General features: G+C 51.2%; 1 protein-coding gene and 1 non-coding gene across 3 annotated transcripts in view; both read left to right on the top strand.

Annotated features, from left to right (window-relative positions):
- Window positions 1-176: 176 nt before the first annotated feature.
- The window catches only part of Draxin (dorsal inhibitory axon guidance protein), a 29,729-nt gene continuing 11,872 nt past the window's right edge, over window positions 177-18,033 (top strand). Inside the window, exons 1-2 of one of the 2 annotated variants that reach the window (XM_036177914.1) lie at window positions 177-318; window positions 15,637-16,078. In XM_036177914.1, coding sequence (XP_036033807.1) covers window positions 15,646-16,078 — 433 coding nt within the window. In that variant the 5' untranslated portion in view covers window positions 177-318; window positions 15,637-15,645. Of the gene's footprint in view, window positions 319-10,157; window positions 10,176-15,636; window positions 16,079-18,033 lie in introns of those variants that run through there. The other variant, XM_036177913.1, reaches the window with a different exon arrangement.
- LOC118578948 lies at window positions 13,336-13,440 on the top strand. Its single transcript, XR_004944335.1, has one exon. It is a non-coding gene; the product is annotated as a U6 spliceosomal RNA (small nuclear RNA).

Genomic DNA, 18,033 nt, shown 5'->3' with positions numbered 1-18,033 from the left:
TGGCGGCGGCGCCAAGGCCTCGGGGGGAGCGGGCGGCGATCGGCGAGCGCAGCTGGCTAGGGCGCGGCGCCCGCAGCGCACGGGACTCGGCCGGGCCAGGGGCTGGCCCTCGGCGGGGGGTCGCGAAGTCCCCGGCCCCTCCTACGTCCCCTCCCTGAGCGCCGTCCCCGCCCCTCGCTCACTCCCTCCCTCGCAGCCCCGCGCAGCCTCCCGCCGCACGAGCACCTCTCCGCGCCGTCCCGCTCCGCCTTCGGCTGCGCTCGGCTCCCGCAGGCGCTCGGCCCTGCGCCCTCGGTCCCCTCCCCGCCCGCTGGACAGGTAAGACCGGCTCGGCCCGCCCCCGGCCCCGCCCTCCGCTCACCTGGCGGAGCGCCGGGACCAAGGTCCGCTACCTGCTCGAAGTGAGGATGCTGCCTTCCTCCCTGTTCTCCAACCCGCGTGTCGGTCTATCCGTCTGTCTACTGTCTCCACTTCGCGCCTCCTGTCCCCTTGGCTCTTGGCTCTCTTCCCGGCCGCCTGGTCTGCCCCCTGGCACCGGACTGGACACTCATTTTTCCGTGCTCCGAGGCACTCTGCCTCTCGTGCGACCTTGCGTCCCTCTCGGGATCCGGGACTTGCGCGCGATCCTCCACACTAGCCTTCCCCCTTTGGGACCCGGTGTCTTTTTGTCTCTGTTTCTGGGTGATCTCTCAGTTGGGGGGGTTCGTCCATTACCGTTTAAAGAAGTCTTGAGAGACTCCCTGAGCCGGGGCAAAGCTGGCCAGGGTACCTCTGTCCCGTTCGACGACGCCCTGGAGGCTGGGTGTGTTGGGGCGGGGGTACGCTAAGCTCACCCAAAGCTGTTTCATCTCGGTCTCACATTTTCCCACTGTGGGCTGGTCTAGTGTTGCTCTACCATCCCAAGAGCAGCCGGCTCCCTTCCCTGGACTGACTTATTGCTCTCTTCCCCACCGCGGGCTTTTCTCCTTCAAACCCAAAGGCTCAGCTGCCTTCCTAAGCCAGAGCTTATGTTTAAGGTGTGAGTGTGCCTGGGTTTCCCTGACAAGTTTTGTCCGGCCACAGCTGTATGCTCTCTTGGCCTTCACTCTTTCAGGTGGTGGTCCTTGAAGCTGTTGGTTGTATCTCTAGGGTGCCTATTTCTCCGCCTATTTCAGACAAGTTGTTCTGTTCCGTTGCTGTTACTCTGGTTTTGGGCAGACCAGGGGTTCTGGAAGTGAGCAGTCTTGGACAAAGGAGTGCATGTCTGAGCCTCAGTATCTGTCATGAAACAGGGACAATAGGGTTTACCTGTTGGGATGTGTGCCTGTATCTTAGGTATCTACATGGTGCTGGTGGGGATGGAAGAGGGACTTTATAGTCCCTGGTTGGGGTAGGGATGGGGGTTCCACAGAGCCTGTCACAAAGTCCAGCCTTAGAGACCTCACCACCATCTGAAACCCTATTCTCTGCACTCTCCCTGTTACACTCCCACAAATCCCCTGCCTGTCCACACAACCAGCCACGTTTACAGCGACCTCTCCCTCTGCATAAACAAGGTGATATGACTTTAGGGATGTTGCCAACGCCCGCAGTGCATTGGAAGTGTCTGTGGCACTAGTCCCAGCTCTGGAATACTGTCTTGCCCCCAAGCCTTGTTCCACGGTGCCAGCCAGGAGCTGAGGCATTTCCCTTCTTCTGGTAGATTGACTTGTCAAGTCCTGAACCTGCTTTTTAATCCCTCGTCCCTCCCGATTCATCATCTATGTGGTCCATGGTCAGAACAGGTGTTAGGCTGATCCTGGAGCCCAACAGTGATGGGGCACATGCAGCAAAGAGAGAGCTTCTGGAGATGCAGCCTTCGCTCAGTAGGCAGGGTGGAGGCGCCCCGGCTGTTTTTGTTTGAGCTGCAGCCTGTGTTTTCTTGCACTGAGACAAGAATGGAGATGGGGGCCTTCCCCTGCCCTACCCATCCAGGCTCCACTCCTGCCTGACGCATGAGCCCAGCGTTAACTGTTCTGGCCTCCCACCATCTCTGTTCCTGCAGCCTCTGGTCACAACCTACAGGAAGCCAGCTCAGCAGTTCTTGTAACCACCCCCTTGGGAAGCTTACTCAGACCCTTCTTGCCTCACTAAATGAAGATGACGCCTCCTCCTCAGTCTTCCTAACCCCAGGCCTTCCTGGCTCCAAGTGTGGCCACTAAATTAACCACAGAAACCTCTGTTGGCCCAGCCTCCCCCTCTGTCTTTCCCCACAACCCCATCCACATCCTAGGTTTCAGCAGCAATGGAAGGCAGAAGTGTCTCTGTCCCCTGACTCCCTCTAAGCCTTTGCTAGGGTGATTTCTCCCATCTACATTGTCTCTCAGTCCTGCGTTCAGGCCTGTCTTTGCAGACTAAGATCATATGTCTTCTTCTAGGTGAAGCCTCCTGCTCTGCTGGCCTCTGTGTCTCTCATGACCCCAGGCCTGGTGGAAAAGTATCTCCTTTCCCTCCACAGGCACTGGGTCTCCTTTCAGTGTAGTCCCAGAGCCTGACACCCACTAGATGCCCTGCACACCTGGCATCCTTGGTCAAGATGGCAGGAATAAATGGAAAACTACAGGCCATAGCTTCTCCCTGCATTCTGCTGGGTCCTGCTGGCCAGACCAGGGGCACAGCTGGCTCCAGGGCAAGGACTTCAGCTGGAGACAGAGCAAGCCACCAGGAAATCCCTGTGTTTCTGGGCTGTGCAGAGCATCCCTGTTCTGGCCCATTTGGCGAGGCTCTGCCTCTGTCTTGTCTGGCCTCCTCCTTTGCTGCTCCCATTCCAGGGCTTCCTCTACAGCTGTGGCCAAGGTACAGCTGGCCTTCCCTGCAAGGTCACTGGGGGGCAGCCAAATGCTGCTGCTGGAGGACAAGCTTCCTGGACCCAGGAAGCCTTGCCACATCACGACACAGAAGTCACCATATGGTACACTTCATTGCTAGAGTGAGGGACAGGAGGACAGTGATGAGGATGGTTACCCCTGCTGGAGTCCAGAGCAGGAGGAGTGGATGGGGAGGAACTTTTAGGTGTTATCTCTATGCTGGGTGCTGAGTTAGGCCCCCAGCACACATCCCTGGTTCCTGATAATCACAGCAGCTATACTGGAACTGGTTAAGAACGGAAGCTTCAGGGGGTTAGCAAGAGGGCTCAGCAGTTAAGAGTATGCGATGCTCTTGTGGAGGACCCATGTTTGATTCTCTGCACCTACATGGCAACTTACAACTGTCAACTCCAGTCCCAGAGGACTGGATGCCCTCTTCTGACTTCAGTGAGCATCAAGCATACATGTGGTACACAAACATACATGCAAGCAAAGTACTAATACACACACACACACACACACACACACACACACACACACGAACACACACACACATACACACATGCATACACACACACACATACACACACGAACACACACACATGAACACACACACATGCATACACACACACATACACAGATGCATACACATGAACACACACACACACACACACATGAACACACACACATGCATACACACACACAAACACACAGAGAAAAACTTTAAAAACAGAATGGTTGCTTCAGGAGTGGTTAGAGTAAAATAGGTCAGGTGACTATGGGTTCAAATCCTGCCTCTACCGCTTCTTCTAACATGTGGATTGGACTAGTAGTCCCTCAAATCTTTGTCTTTACATAACTGTTATGGCTATTTTATTCAGGTGAATGACTGATGATTGATTGATTGATTGAAACAAGGTCTCATTATGTAGCCCTCGCTGGCCTAGAACTCACTGTAGACCAGGCTGGCCTCAACCTCACAGATCCACCTGTCTCTGCCTCTCAAGTGCTGGGATTAAAGGCGTGTGCCACCACATTCAGCAGCTAATTTTTTTTAAAGATTTATTTTTAGTTTTGATTATGTGTATTCGTGAATGCAGGTGCCCAAAGAGGCCAGAAGCATTAGATCCCTCTAGAGCTGGAGTTACAGGTGGTTGTGAGCTGCCCAACATGGGTGCTCAGGTCTTCTGAAAGAACAGCAAACACTAACCACTGAGCCCTCTCTCTAGCACCTTCTATGGTTATTACTAGCTGAAAAATAATATCTTCAAAGGACTGAATTAGATAATGCACATAAATCTCTGGGCCTAGAACAGGGGAAGTGGAACAAATGATACACAAACAGACATGTTTACTGTTCAGATGTGTTATTGACATCCAGAGAGGTTCCTTGGCTTGCTTGGGGTCACACAGCTGTCCAATGCTGTGGCCAGTTCTCAACCAACCTTGTCTGACTCCATGTATCTTTTTGCTCCACTCCAGCCTTTGCCAGAACCCAACAGCCATTGTGTTGTCACTTGAAGAGTAAATGATGCATCTGAGCAAGTAGCAAATCATGTTCAGTAGTCTAGGTACCAAGGCAATGAAGGTTCTGGAATTTAGGGGTTGAGAGATTTAGGAGAGGAAAAGTTGTCGAGTGCCTGTGACTATGAAGGAACTGAGTGAGTGAAGGAGCATGAAGCTGAGTGAGGGCTCAGAGATGCCCCTCCACTTCCATGCAGGTTTTCTAAGGTGTGAGCAGGGTGTGTGTGTGTGTGTGTGTGGTATGTATGTGTGGTGTGCAGTATGTGTGTGTGTGTGTGGTATGTGGTGTGGTGTGTGTGTGTGTGTTTTGCATGTGTGTGTGTGTGTGTGTGTGTGTGTTATGTATGTGTGGTGTGCAGTGTGTGTTCGTGTGTGTGTGCATGTGTGTGTGTGGTATGTGGTGTGGTGTGTGTGTGTGTGTGTGTGTGTGTGTGTGTGTGTGTGTGTGGTGTATGTTCATGTGTGTGTTTAGCTTCTTTTGGTCTTTGTTTGAGGCAAGATTGCTATCCTAGGCTGACCTCAAGCTTGCTATGTAGCAGCAAGCAGGGGCTTGGCGATGCCACGCCAGGGGTGCTCCATCACTGTGAAAAGAAGATGGAGGTAGGAAGACGGAGTCAGGCAATTGAACCCCACCTTAAGCATTCTACCACTGAGCTACAAACCCAGACCTGGTAGAGATGGGGGCACATGCCATGGTGCGCCTGTGGAGTTTAAAAGACTCTTTTATGGAATTGCCTCTCTCCCCTTCATTTTAAAAACAAACAAACCTTACTGTGTAGCTCTGCCTAGACTGGAACTCACTATGTAAACCAGGCTGCCCTCCAACTCACTGGGAGATCCTTCTGCCTCTGCTTCCTGAGTGCTGACATTAAAGACACCACAATGCCTCGCCCCAATATCTTTGGAGCAGGGTAAATCTAACCCATGATGCCAACAATGTGCACAAAACCAACAAAAGTGGTGACTTTTGTTCTTTTGGTTTTTTTGAGACCAGTTTTCTTTATGGAGCTTTGGACTCTGTCCTGGAACTTCCTGTGTAGACCAGGCTATCCTCGAACTCATAGAGATCTGCCTGCCTCTGCCTCCCAAGTGCTGGGATTAAAGGCACGTGCCACCACCACCCAGCATCAAAAGTGGTGTTTTGTGAGCAGTATAACCTATACCCACAAGTAACTCAGTTAGTTCCTCAAAAGATGATTCACCCTGGCTTAGGCAGACATAACTTTAAGCCCGAGTGCAGGCTTGCGCCTCACTGAGCTGTGTGGCTGTTGCTCTTCACAGCTTTAGCATCTCTGTTTAAGGTGAATCAGTGAGGTGTATGTGCCCACTGCCTGTTCTGACAGTTATAAATCCAGAGAGTCCTAGTTAGGTTCCTATTGCTGTGATAAAACACCATGACCAAAGCATCCTGGGGAGGGAAGGGTGTATTTGCTTACATACCCACATCACTGTTGTCCATGGAAGGAAGTCAGGGCAGTAGCTCAAACAGGGAGGAACCTGGAGGCAGGAGCTGATGCAGAGGCCATGAGGGGTGCTTCTTACCAACTTGCTTAGCCTGCTTTATTGTAGCACCCAGGACCATCAGCCTAAGAGTGATGCCCTCCCCACATCAATCAGTAATTAAGAAAACACCGTACAGGCTTGCCTTTAGCATCTTATGGAGGCGTTTTCTCAGTTCCCTCCTTCCAGATGACTAGCCCGAGTCAATTTGACATAAAGCTAGCCAGCACACCAAGCATTGCCAACATGGCTGAACCTCAGGCTGGCTTTGCTCTACCCTCCTGTCCTCCATACCAGAAAGTCCTGGAACGTATGGCAGCGTTCTCCTAAAGTGCTCTGTGGGCACCACAACACTCTTCAGAGGACCAGAAGAAACCCAGGTCAGGGTGAGCTTCCCTTGTGTTTAAACTGAGTAAAGGGCCTGAGGACATGGCTCAGTTGGTAGGGTGCTTCTCTAGCAATGCATGAAGCCCCAGGTTCTACCTCAACAATTCCAGAACTTTCTGTGGGGGATGGAGACAAGAGGATTGAAAGTTCAAGGTTATCTTTGGCTATATACCAAGTAAGAGGCCAACCTGGACTACATTAAACATTAAACCCTGTCTCAAAAAAACAAAAGGAAGTCCAATGGGGTGGTGCAGAAAAGGCTCCTGCTGCTAAGCCTGACAACCTGAGTACAGTCCTGGGACCCACATAGTGGAAAGAGGTAACTAATTCCCCAAAACTGTCCTTGACCTCCGAATGTGCACACTCCTCCCTATAAAGCCAATTACTGAAACAATAAAGCAAAAGCCAAGCAATTGAACAACTTTGTGTAAAGAAGCAGAAGCTGGCTGGGCAGGCAGTGATAGCACACGCCTTTAGTCTTAGCACTCAGGAGGCAGAGGCAGGCAGATATGAGTTCTAGGCCAGCCTGGTCTACAGAGGAAGTTCCAGGACAGCCAGGGCTACACAGAGACACCCTGTCTTGAAAAACAATAATAACAACTACAAGAACAAAGCAAAAAACCAGTTGTTTGGGTGTGGTGGTGCACACCTTTAATTCCAGCATCGGGGAGGCTGATATCTTTGAGTTCAAGGCCAGCTTGGCCTACATATTGAGTTTCAGGGCAACCACAGCCACACAGTGAGACCCTATCTCAATTCCCCCCTTTCCCCTCTCCCCCCTCCCCCCCCCCCCCCCCCCGCCAACAAACAAAAACAGATCAACAAACAAACAAAACCTTCACCTAATTAGACTCAAGTGCTTCTGAGCCTTTAAAGTATTTCCACCAAATACTGTGGCTCGGCTTTATCACAGGAGGAGGAGACAGGGGTCAGGGACCCAGTGGATGGGCCCAAGTTCTCTGAGTGGACTGAACAATCCTTAGGCTCCCACAGAGCAGCATTCCCACAAGATGCACAGCCAGCCAGCATCCACCCCAGCCACCAATGCAACCAGTGGGCCAAGCCAGTCAGCAAGGCAGGAACGCAGGCCCTGCAGCAGTTGTAGGAGACCAGGTGGTTGGACTCCACAGTTGTCTGCCAGGTGGGTGGGTATTGTAGGAACCCCTCTCTCACCAGTGTTGTGCCCCGCTCCATGCGCCCCATGCAGGGCTGTTGGTGGGGAGAGGCCTCGGAATTAAAGCTTGCTTCAGTGGGATGGAGGCCTCATTTGCATATGACACTGCCACCTGCTGCCTCCTGGATGGAGACAGCCAGCTAGACCACTCTTTCCCTAATGTGCCAGGCAAGATGGAGCGGGAATTCAAGCCCTTCCCCTCCCCCTCCTTCCTCAGGTTCATTTTCCTTGCAGTTTCTGGCTCTTACTCCTTAGTAGGAGTAAGTAAGTAAGTAAGTAAGTAAGTAAGTAAGTAAGTAAGTAAGTAAGTAAGTAAGGCACTCACCAGTGAAGATACTGGTCACAGAAAATACAAGCCTGGTGTCAGGCAGATGGTCCCTGGCACTGATGCTGGCCATGAGGATAAGCACTATGTCCCCTGTGCACAGGGTACCAGAGGACCCAGGCCTGGAACTGTATCACTTTGTCAAAGAGCTTCGGTGTCTTCTTACACTTATTTTTGTTGTTCTTTTGATATACTCTCTCACTCTATAGCTCAGGCTGCCCAGAATTTACTAGCTAGCCCAGGCTGGCTTCAAATGAATTGCAGCCCTCCTGCCTCAGTCTCCCAAGTGCTGGGATGACAGGCATGAGCCACCATCCCCAGCTAGAGTCCTCATTTTTCAAAGGTGGAAATGGCACCAAGCAGTTGAGGGAATTAAACACCACTGAGCAGGGCCATCACACTAGTATTCTGATGGGTACTATTGTTTGGTGTGGTCTTGATGATTCACTGCTGGGTCTCAGTGGAGACTGGGCCATCTTGGAGACCATCTCCAGTGTGAGCAGGAGCAGTGGAGCTTATCTCAGATTTTGGGAACAAGCAGAACCCACAGTGCTGGGGGTGGGGAGCACCTGCCTTGCTTTGTGCCCAAATGCCTGGTGCTTTGTGACACAGCCTCCAACTGGCTTCCAGAGTGACAGGAATGGATTGGAGCCCATCTTCACTGGGGATCCTTGGCACAGCTTCTGTGGTGGCCCATGTTTCCTGAGTGGCTCTCTGCCAGGCTGGCATACTGAGTGCTGGGCTGTGCCAAGATCTTACAAGTCCCTGGAGTTTGAAGAGGGGGCTCTATGAAGTCTGCCAGCTCCAATGCACTCATGTGCTAGTGCACGTGCGCGTGCGTACACGTACACACACACACACACACACACACACACACACACACACACACAGAGGCAGGCATGCACACGAACCAGGGATTTACATCCGTCCAGAACCCTGGTTACCAATACTTATGCATAAAGAATCCTGTGTGTGCATCAGTGCTGAGGGTGGCTTGGGCACACCCTCTTTCCTCTAGCTGCTGCCAGGGTAGCCAGGCACTTCCACAAAAGTGGATAATCCCAAACCAATATGGCAGATGAGATCGTGAAGCCATGGAGAACACCAGCATGGAAGAGAAGTTCATCATGGGGCAGGGGGAGGGAGTTAGTCATCAGCATGGCAGTGGAGCACTGGACTGGAGGAGGAGCATCAGCATGGCGGGGGAGCACTAGACTGAAGGAGGAGCATCAGCATGGTGGGGGAGCACTAGACTGAAGGAGGAGCATCAGCATGAAAGGGGAGCACTAGACTGGAGGAGGAGCATCGGCATGAAAGGGGAGCACTGGATTGGAGGAGGAGCATCAGCATGAAAGGGGAGCACTAGACTGGAGGAGGAGCATCAGCATGGTGGGGGAGCACTAGACTGAAGGAGGAGCATCAGCATGAAAGGGGAGCACTAGACTGGAGGAGGAGCATCAGCATGAAAGGGAGCACTAGACTGGAGGAGGAGCATCAGCATGGATGGGGAGCACTAAACTAGAGGAGGAGCATCAGCATGGATGGGGAGCACTAAACTGGAGGAGGAGCATTAGCACCCAGTACCAAGAGAGAATATATTGAGGTGGCTGATTGAGGTCTCCTAAAGGTAGGGGCATTTGGAATGGATGGGATTTCAGAGAAAGGTAGTATGGAGGGGAGACATTGTTCCAGGCAGCAGAGTGTATCTGAGGCCCAGGCAAGTGTTTCCACTGGCTTCAAAGGGGAGAAAGCAGGTACCAAGGGTAGGCTGGGCCCCTGTTGCTGTACAAGGCTTTTGAATGCTAAAATGATTGGACTGGTTAAATGAGAAGAGGGAGCCGTGGACAGTTTTGAGTAGTTAAAAGTCCTGGTGGGAGGGCCTGGAAGCCGCACACAGGGGCTGGGGCAGGATGGTGCCGTTAAGGTCTGGGAAGGGAGATGGGACCATGTGGGTGCATTGGCGTTGTGCGTTGAAATCCTGCCTGCCATCACGTCTGGCTGAATGATTCATTGGGAGAAAAGGGTGGGAGGAAACAGGAACGTTGCTGAGTTGCGGTTCCTGCATGCAATGGATGAGCTATTGGTGAAATTATTAAGGCCACTCCACGTAGTTAAAAGGGAGGTTTATTTTGTGGGGTAACTTACAAATGAAGGGGTAGGTTGTAGGGTCTGGCAAAGGTATAGGGCAGTCCGGCAGTGTTCTCTGGAGAACTCTGCTCGGTCCACTTCCCGCGTCCCATCCCGCGTCCCGGAACCAAGAGAGCCACCTCCTCCTGCTCGTCGGTCTTCTGCTCCCTCCTCTGCCCCGCCTTGTGGGCGTGATCATTACTGAAGCCTCAATGGGGGTTGGAACTTCCAGGCCAATGCTGGGATGGCTATCCACTACAATGAGCCTACAACCACACAGGGCCATGACAATGGGATGCCAGTGGAGCAAGAGGTAGCTGGGCTGGAGCTTATCTTATGTGGGTGGTCTGGGTTTTTGTTTTTTGGTTTTTTTTTTTTGTTTTTTTTTTTAAGTTTTATTTCTTTATTTTTATTTTATGTGTTTGCCTGCATGAATGTGTATGCGTTGTGTGCATGTAGTTGTCCATGGAGGCCAGAAAAGGATGTTGGATACCCTGCAACAATTTTTACGGACACTTATGAGCTGCCATGTATGTGCTTAGAACTGAACCTGGGTCCTCTGCAAGAGCAGCAAATTCTCTTAACCAATGAGCCACCTCTTTGCCCCCCCCCCTTAAATTTGTTTTATCTGTTTATTGTGTGTGTGTGTGTGTGTGTGTGTGTGTGTGTGTGTGTGTGTGAGAGAGAGAGAGAGAGAGAAGAGAAGAGAAGAGAAGAGAAGAGAGAGAGAGGGAGGGAGGGAGGGAGAGAGGGAGAGAGAGAGAGAGAGAGAGAGGGGGGGGGGGGCCACAGTGCTCAAATATAGGTCAGAGGACAACTTGTAAGAATCAGTCCTCTCCTTTCAACATGTGAGTCACAGGAATTGAACTCAGGTCATCAGGCTCAGCAGCAAGTGCCTTTACCTGTTGAACCATCTCATAGGCCCTGTTGTTTAATTTCTCTTTAAAAGGTTTCTTATATAGACATAGACATAAACACACACACACACACACACACACACACACACACACACTCTCATTCTCAAGCTCATGCACTTTTTTTTTTTCTTTGTCAATATGAAATGAGCTCAGGTCATCTGGGAAGAGGAACCACATTGAGAAAATACTTCCATCAAATTGTCCTGTAGGCAAGTCTGTAGGGGTGTTTTCTTGATTGATGATTGACACAGGAGAGCCCAGCCCACCGTGGGTGGGGACACCCCTGAGCAGGTGGTCCTCTGGAAAGCAGGTTAAGCAAACCTGGAAAATGAGCCAGTAAGCAGCACTCCTCATGGCCTCTGCTTCGGTTCCTGCCTCCAAGTTCCTGCCCTCCATGATAGACTGTGATTGGAACATGCAAACCAAATAAGCCCTCTCCTCCCCAAGTTGCTTCTGGTCATGGTGCCTTTATCACAGCAATAGAAAGTAAGTCAGTTTGGGTGCTGACAGAGGCCAGAAGCCGGTGTCGGATGGCGCTGCGCATGTTGGAGTAGTTAGTCACCCAAGGTGGGTGCTGGGAACCCACTCTTAACTGATGAGTCATCTCTCCAGCCCTTTACTTATTTTTTGTATTGTTTTGTTTTGAGACAGAGTTTCTCTGTGTAGCCCTGGCTGTTCTGGGACTCACTATGTAGACCAGGCTGGCCTCAAACTCAGAGATCTACCTGCCTCTGTTGCATGAATCCTAATTGGTCTTATGATAAAAACCTGGAGACAGATATTGGGATAAATGCTGAAAGATGAGAGAGACAAAGAACAAGCCACTAGAGAAACTTCTCACCGCTACTGAATCCTCAGGCTCAACGGGAGGTGAGATCCTGTCTCCACGAATCCTCAGATTGAATCCTCTGAGTCCTCAGCCTCAGGGGCTGAGTTCCTGTCTCCTCTTGGCCTTATATGCCTTTCTCTGCCCAGCCATATCATTTCGTCTCAACCTTCCTAGTGTTGGGATTAATGGCATGTGCGCTTCCTTCCGAAATACTGGGAGCAAAGGCATGAGATCGCAATTGCTGGGATTAAAGGTGTGTGCCACCACTGCCTGGCTCTGTTTCTCTTTAAACTGGATTAATCTCTGTAGTCCAGAGTGTCTTTGAGCTCATAGAAATCCAAACGGATCTCTGCCTCCCGAGTGCTAGGATTAAAGGTGTGTGCAACCACTGCCTGGCCTCTATGTTTAATCTAGTGGCTGGCTCTGTCCTCTGATTTTCAGGCAAATTTTATTTGTTAGAGTACAAACAAAATATCACGACATGCCTCTGCCTCTCAAGTGCTGGGATTAAGGGTGTATGCCACCACAATTTGGCTCCTTTATTTTATTTTTGAAGACAGGATATTATGTAGCCTAGGCTGGCCTCGAATCCCCTCTATACCCAAGGATGGCCTTAAACTCCTGAACTTTGTGCCTCTATTACCTGAGTGCTGGGATTACAGGTGAGCACCATTATGCACCAGTTTATGTAGCACTGAGGATCAAACACAGGGCCTTGTATATACTAGGCAATCATTCATTCTACCAATCAAGCCTTGATGCCAGGGAATGGACTTTTGCACTTGGCTCTGCAGGGAAGGAGCTGTTCTCCAAGACTACATCCAGGCTGGTTGGGAAGCTCTGAGGGTCACTGACTTTGTGACTCCACAGGGACAGCAGCTGGCTTCAAGGCCCCTCAGGTCTTAGTCCCAAGACAGCAGGCAAAATGGAAAGCAAAGATGCCTCCTGACATTCAGCCAGTGGCTGTGGGAAGAGCCCAGGGCCCCAGGATGAAGAGCAGCAAGGCATGAGTGTGTTTTATTCTCAGCCTCAGGTGAGTCAGCCTAGTGTTGACTCCAAGGTCAGGCAAGGCAGCCCCCACTCTGAGCTTGTTGAAGGTGAACCTGACAGGGGTGGGCCTGAGGGCTTCAGAGGCTGAGCCAGCTAGAGTGAGGGATGCTGGGAACCAGGGAATCTTCCAGACCTGACAACTTTTCCTTACCCTGGGCAATTATAAGGCCACAAATCACAAAGAAATGGTGGCATCAGCACCTTGGGGACTCTAATGGAATTCTGTGCTATAAAAATTCAATCAGCCAGCTGACCCGGTATGAGCCCGGCCAAGGCGGTGAGGCTGGGGTGGAAAGGATGATACAGGCAGGGGGAGGACACTCAGAGTCTGACAGACACCTCTCGTCAACCCCCTGTTTTCAGACCTTCCAAAACAGGTGCATTATCATCCTAGCACAAGTGGGGTGGAGGAAGGGAGGCAAGAGAATCAGGAGTTCAAAGTCATCTTTGGCTATATAATGAGTTCAAGGCCAACCTGGGCTCCATGAGATTCTATCAAAGGGGGTGGTGGGAATAGGGGCAAGGACAGAGCTAGGCCACCCTGGACAGCCACAGAAGGCCCAGAGCACAGACACTTACTCACTGGGTGTGACCTACCATCCTGCAAATCCTCTCCCACTTCAGAAAATGGGAGAAGTGACAGGAGTCGTTATAGATGCCTGGTGAAAAGATAACTCGTGCTCACCTCGGCAGCACATAGACTAAAACTGGGACGATACAGAAATTAGCATGGCCCCTGCGCAAGGATGACGTGCAACATTCATGAAATGCTCCATATTTGCCGGGCGGTGGTGGCGCACGCCTTTAATCCCAGCACTCGGGAGGCAGAGGCAGGTGGATCTTTGTAAGTTCGAGGCCAGCCTGGGCTACAGAGCAAGATCAAGGACAGGTGCAAAGCTACACAGAGAAACCCTGTCTCGGAAAAAAAAAAAAAGGATAACTCAAGTTTCTGGTTAAGGGCTGCAGTCAAATCTCAGTGGCAAGGGGTGGGTTCTGGGCTCTGAGAGGCTCAGCCATGTCTCAGAGGGCTGGGCCCAGGGCAGAGGTTTGTGCAGAGAAAGGACTTCTAAACTAGTCTGGAAGGATTTAAGCCAAGAATCCTCAACCTCAGGTGATTTTTTAATGTATGGTGTTTTGCCTGCATGTATGTCTGGGCACTACACTATGTGCATACAGTGCCAGTGGAGGCCAGGAAAGAGTGTGGGATCCATCTTCCTATCCCCATGAGGACAACCTTGTGTTGGGGGAAGGAACTCTGCATTGTGAGTGTTCGCCAGCTCTCTTGGCCTCCTCCCATCAGGAACCCTTAGCATCATCCAGTTTTGACACGTGAAAACAACTCCAGCAGTGCATGGGGAGTCATGCCCATACCCCCAGCAGGCAGAAGGCTGAGGCAGATGGAGCATCATGAGTTCAAGGCCAACCTGAGCTGCTTAACATGATCCTGTCTCAAAATAAAGATTAAATCAAACTAAAAAAGGAAAAGAAGCTGGGCAGTGGTGGCACACGCTTTTAATCTCAGCACTCAGAAGGCAGAAGCAGGCAGATCTCGGAGTTCGAGGCCAGCATGGTAAGGAAGCAAGTCCCAGGACAGCCAGGGGCTACACAGAGACACCCTGTCTGGAAAGAACAAAGAAGAAAGAAAAGAAAAGGAAGAAAGCCAGAAGCAGTGGTGCACACCTTCAATTCCAGCACTCAGAAAGGAGAGGCAGGTGAATCTCTGTGAGTTGGAGGCCAACCTGGTCTATATAACAAGTTCCAGACCAGCTAGGACCACTTTGAGATCCTGTCTCAAGAGGGGAAATAAAAGCAGGAGAGATGGTTCAGTTACACTAAGAAGTTCTTGTTGCTTGTCATTCTTGCAGAAGATCTGAGTTTGGTTCCCAGTACCCATCTCAGGCAGCCTCTGCTCTCTTCTGGCCTTCCTGGGAATTGCACTCATGTGACACACACATACTTGTTTAACAATTTAAAGAGGGAGGACAGACAAGATAGTTCAGTGGGTAAAGAAACTTACTGTGGGCTGGGCGGTGGTGGCGCACGCCTGTAATCCCAGCACTTGGGAGGCAGAGGTAGGTGGATCTCTATGAGTTCGAGGCCAGCCTAGTTCAGGACAGGCTCCAAAGCTACAGAGAAACCCTGCCTCAAAAAACAAAAAACAAAAAAACAAACAAAAAAGAAAGAAAGAAAGAAAGGAAGGAAGGAAGGAAGGAAGGAAGGAAGGAAGGAAGGAAGGAAGAAAGGAAGAAAGAAAGAAACTTGCTGTGAAGAGGAATGACCTTCGTTTGGTACTTGGGGCTCATGAGTAGAATGTGAGAACTGATTCTGAAAGTTATCCTCTGACCTCTATGTGCACACCTTGGCATGCACACAGTAAATGAATAAATGTAATTCAATGATTTTTTTTGAGACAGGGTTTCTCTGTGTAGCTCTGTAGCCCAGGCTGGCCTCAAACTCACAGAGATCCGCCTGCCTCTGCCTTCTGAGTGCTGGGATTAAAGATGTACTCCACCATGCCTAGCAATTTAATGAATTTTTAAATCTTCCCCCAAAAGGGAAGAAGCTGGGCATGGTGGTTTATGCCAGTAATTATAGCACAAGAGGAGGCTCAGTTCAAGTGTATCCTGGGCTACATGAGACTCTGTCTCAAAAACAAAACAAAACCTCAACAACAATCCAAAACACTGAAAAAGTTTAAAATATATATATATATATATATATAACCGGGCGGTTGTGGCACATACCTTTAATCCCAGCACTCAGGAGGCAGAGACAGGCAGATCTCTGTGAGTTCGAGGCCAGCCTGGGCTACCAAGTGAGTTCCAGGAAAGGCACCAAAACTACACAGAGAAACCCTGTCTCGAAAAACCATGTGTGTGTGTGTGTGTGCGCGCGCGCGCGCAGTTTGGATAATGGGGTACAGATATGAAGCTTTGGGAGGTGCTGTGTACTGCCCTTATATGTTATTTTTCTTTTAGGGAGAGCCAATGGCAGGGCCCACTGTTGCCAAGGTCCCCATGCTGTTCCTGGTCCTTCTGCTATTCCCAGAGCTCCATGTAGCAGGCACCCTTGCGTCTGGATCCTCTGCACGGAACCTGCCTGAAACCCATCCCCACCTTCCCAGCTCTTCACTGTGGGTGCCTCAGGCCAGCCATCATGGCCGACGGGGCCTGGGCAAGAAGGACAGGGGCCCAGGCATGCCCAGCCGGGCCCAGGAGGGGACTGTAGTCACTGCCAGTAGGCAGGCTTCTGGGATGACACTTGGTCAGCGCCCTGATGGCCTTCTGCAGGACAAGGATCAACCTCTGGGGCTGGCATTGCCCTATCCTGAGAAGGAGCCCCGTTCTTCCGGGTGGGAGAGGATGAAGAAACGAGGCAGAGAACACAAGAGGCGCAGGGACCGGCTGCGACTGCACCGAGGTAGCTGGAGACTTGCGGGCCCTTCACTCTGGGAAAGCTCTAGGCCAATGCCAAGGGCAGGAAGTGGTCAGAAAGCCAGTGTTTTAACGCCTGGGAAAGACTATTCAGAGCCCCCCAGATGGGCAGAAGTGGGCTCCCAGAAGAGGGGATGAATCTTACTAAAGTCAGAGTGGTCTGCAGGGAGAGGCCAAGGGGGAGGGGCAGAGGTGGAGAACCGGGAACCTGCAATCCAGGTTCTGCTTCCTTAGGCGATCCTAGGTCGGGAAGATTACCTTGCACTGACATAAATCTACCCGACTCTGAGCCCTGCCTGTATACAGATAGAAGAGCTGGGAACCCTCCTCCGAGCACATCCTTTAATGAGCTCAGGAACAGAATGGGAGCTAAAAGCTTGGACTCGGCAGCCAGATCTGTTGAGATCAGTGTCTGCCTCCACTACTCACTAGTTTGTGGCCTTGGGAAAGTCACCTTCCTAAGCCTCTGCAAAGATATTGCCCAACCTTAGTGTAGGAGGAGATGACCTGATGCTCGAAGAGCTCAGGCTCATCACCCGAGCAATCGCTACTAAATCCATCTGGGCTCCCTGGTTAGTATCCTCCAACCCTGATCACCAGTGACCCCGTGTGGTAGTCAGCTGTCTGTCACGGTGACAAAATCTCTGGGAAACTCAGCACAAAGTGGAAAAGGCTGATTTGGAATTAAGGATTCATAGCATCCAGCCTGTGGTTGCTTGAACCGGTAATGAGGCAGAGCATCGTGGAGGTAGCATAGAGCTGCTCATCTCTTGGTGCTCAGTGGCCAGGAAGAAAAGGAGGAGGAAGAGAGACAGAGAGAGAGAGGAGAGGGAGGGAGAGACAGCACAGGAATAGCTGGATCTTCGTATCCCCTTTAGAGGTACTCCCAGCGATTCAAGTTCCTTCTACGAAGCCCTATCTCCCAGAGATCCCAGTGCTTCCAAGTAGAGCCACAGGCTGGAGAACCAAGTTTTTCTTTCTTTCTTTTATTTTTTAAGAGTTATTTTTATTATTTTAATTATATGTATGTGTGTGTGGACATGTGCATGTGAGTACAGTGCCTTCGGAGGCCAGAGCCACCTGACATGGATGCTGGGAATGGAACTCAGGCCCTTTGCAAGAGCAGTGCATGCTCTTAAATTCTGAGTCATCTCTCCAGCGCCAAGACCAAGCTCTGGGTCCTTGGGGGGCAGCAAAGCTATATACTGCCGCATCTTGAGAGAGATGTCACCCTCCCATGTGTTCACCTTCCTTAACAAGTTCTCTGCTTCCATTCCCAGTGTCTGTGGTCACCCAGGCTGAGGATCCTTTGGCCCAAATGAACAGTCTCTGACAAACCTGAACATCTCCAACCAGCTGGCCCCTCCCCCGCAGCCAGGCTGGTCCCGCCCCCACAACCAGCTGGCCCCTGCCCTAGCCTCACCTGGCCCTGAGCCTGCACAAGTCACCTGACTACTAAGTCTTTTCATGTGACAAGACTGCCCCTAGGGTCAAAGCAAGTGCCACAGATGGACAGGTGGGAGTGTTTCTCTAGGAAGAAAGTGGAGCATCCGCCGCATCCCCTTTCTGCAGATAGTGAGAGAGGGCACTTGCTTCCCTGCCAGGTCAGCTTCGACCCCCACATGGCAGGGACAAGCTTCATTGTACGCCCTCCCGTTCTCAGGCGTCTCCTGTGCCAATTTGGAAGCTGCTGATGCCTGAGGACCAGCAGGAGAGCATAGTACACAGGGTGCCCCCAGTTTCCAAGAAGTTCCTTGGCTTCGGTGAAGTGTCAGGACCCTCCTGAGGGAGGGTGACGGAGTAGCAGTGGACAGATGAAGTCCATAGGCCAGGCCAGTTCATCATCACTGTGAAGGCTCAGGCTGACTGGGGTTCATTTCTGCAAGGTGGGGTGACCCCAAGGGATCCAGATCAACATATAGCCGTGTCTTACAAGGACAA

The sequence above is a fragment of the Onychomys torridus genome, chromosome 2, assembly GCF_903995425.1.
Source record: "Onychomys torridus chromosome 2, mOncTor1.1, whole genome shotgun sequence".
Taxonomy (NCBI): domain Eukaryota; kingdom Metazoa; phylum Chordata; class Mammalia; order Rodentia; family Cricetidae; genus Onychomys; species Onychomys torridus.
This window is presented reverse-complemented; position numbering and strand designations above follow the sequence as displayed.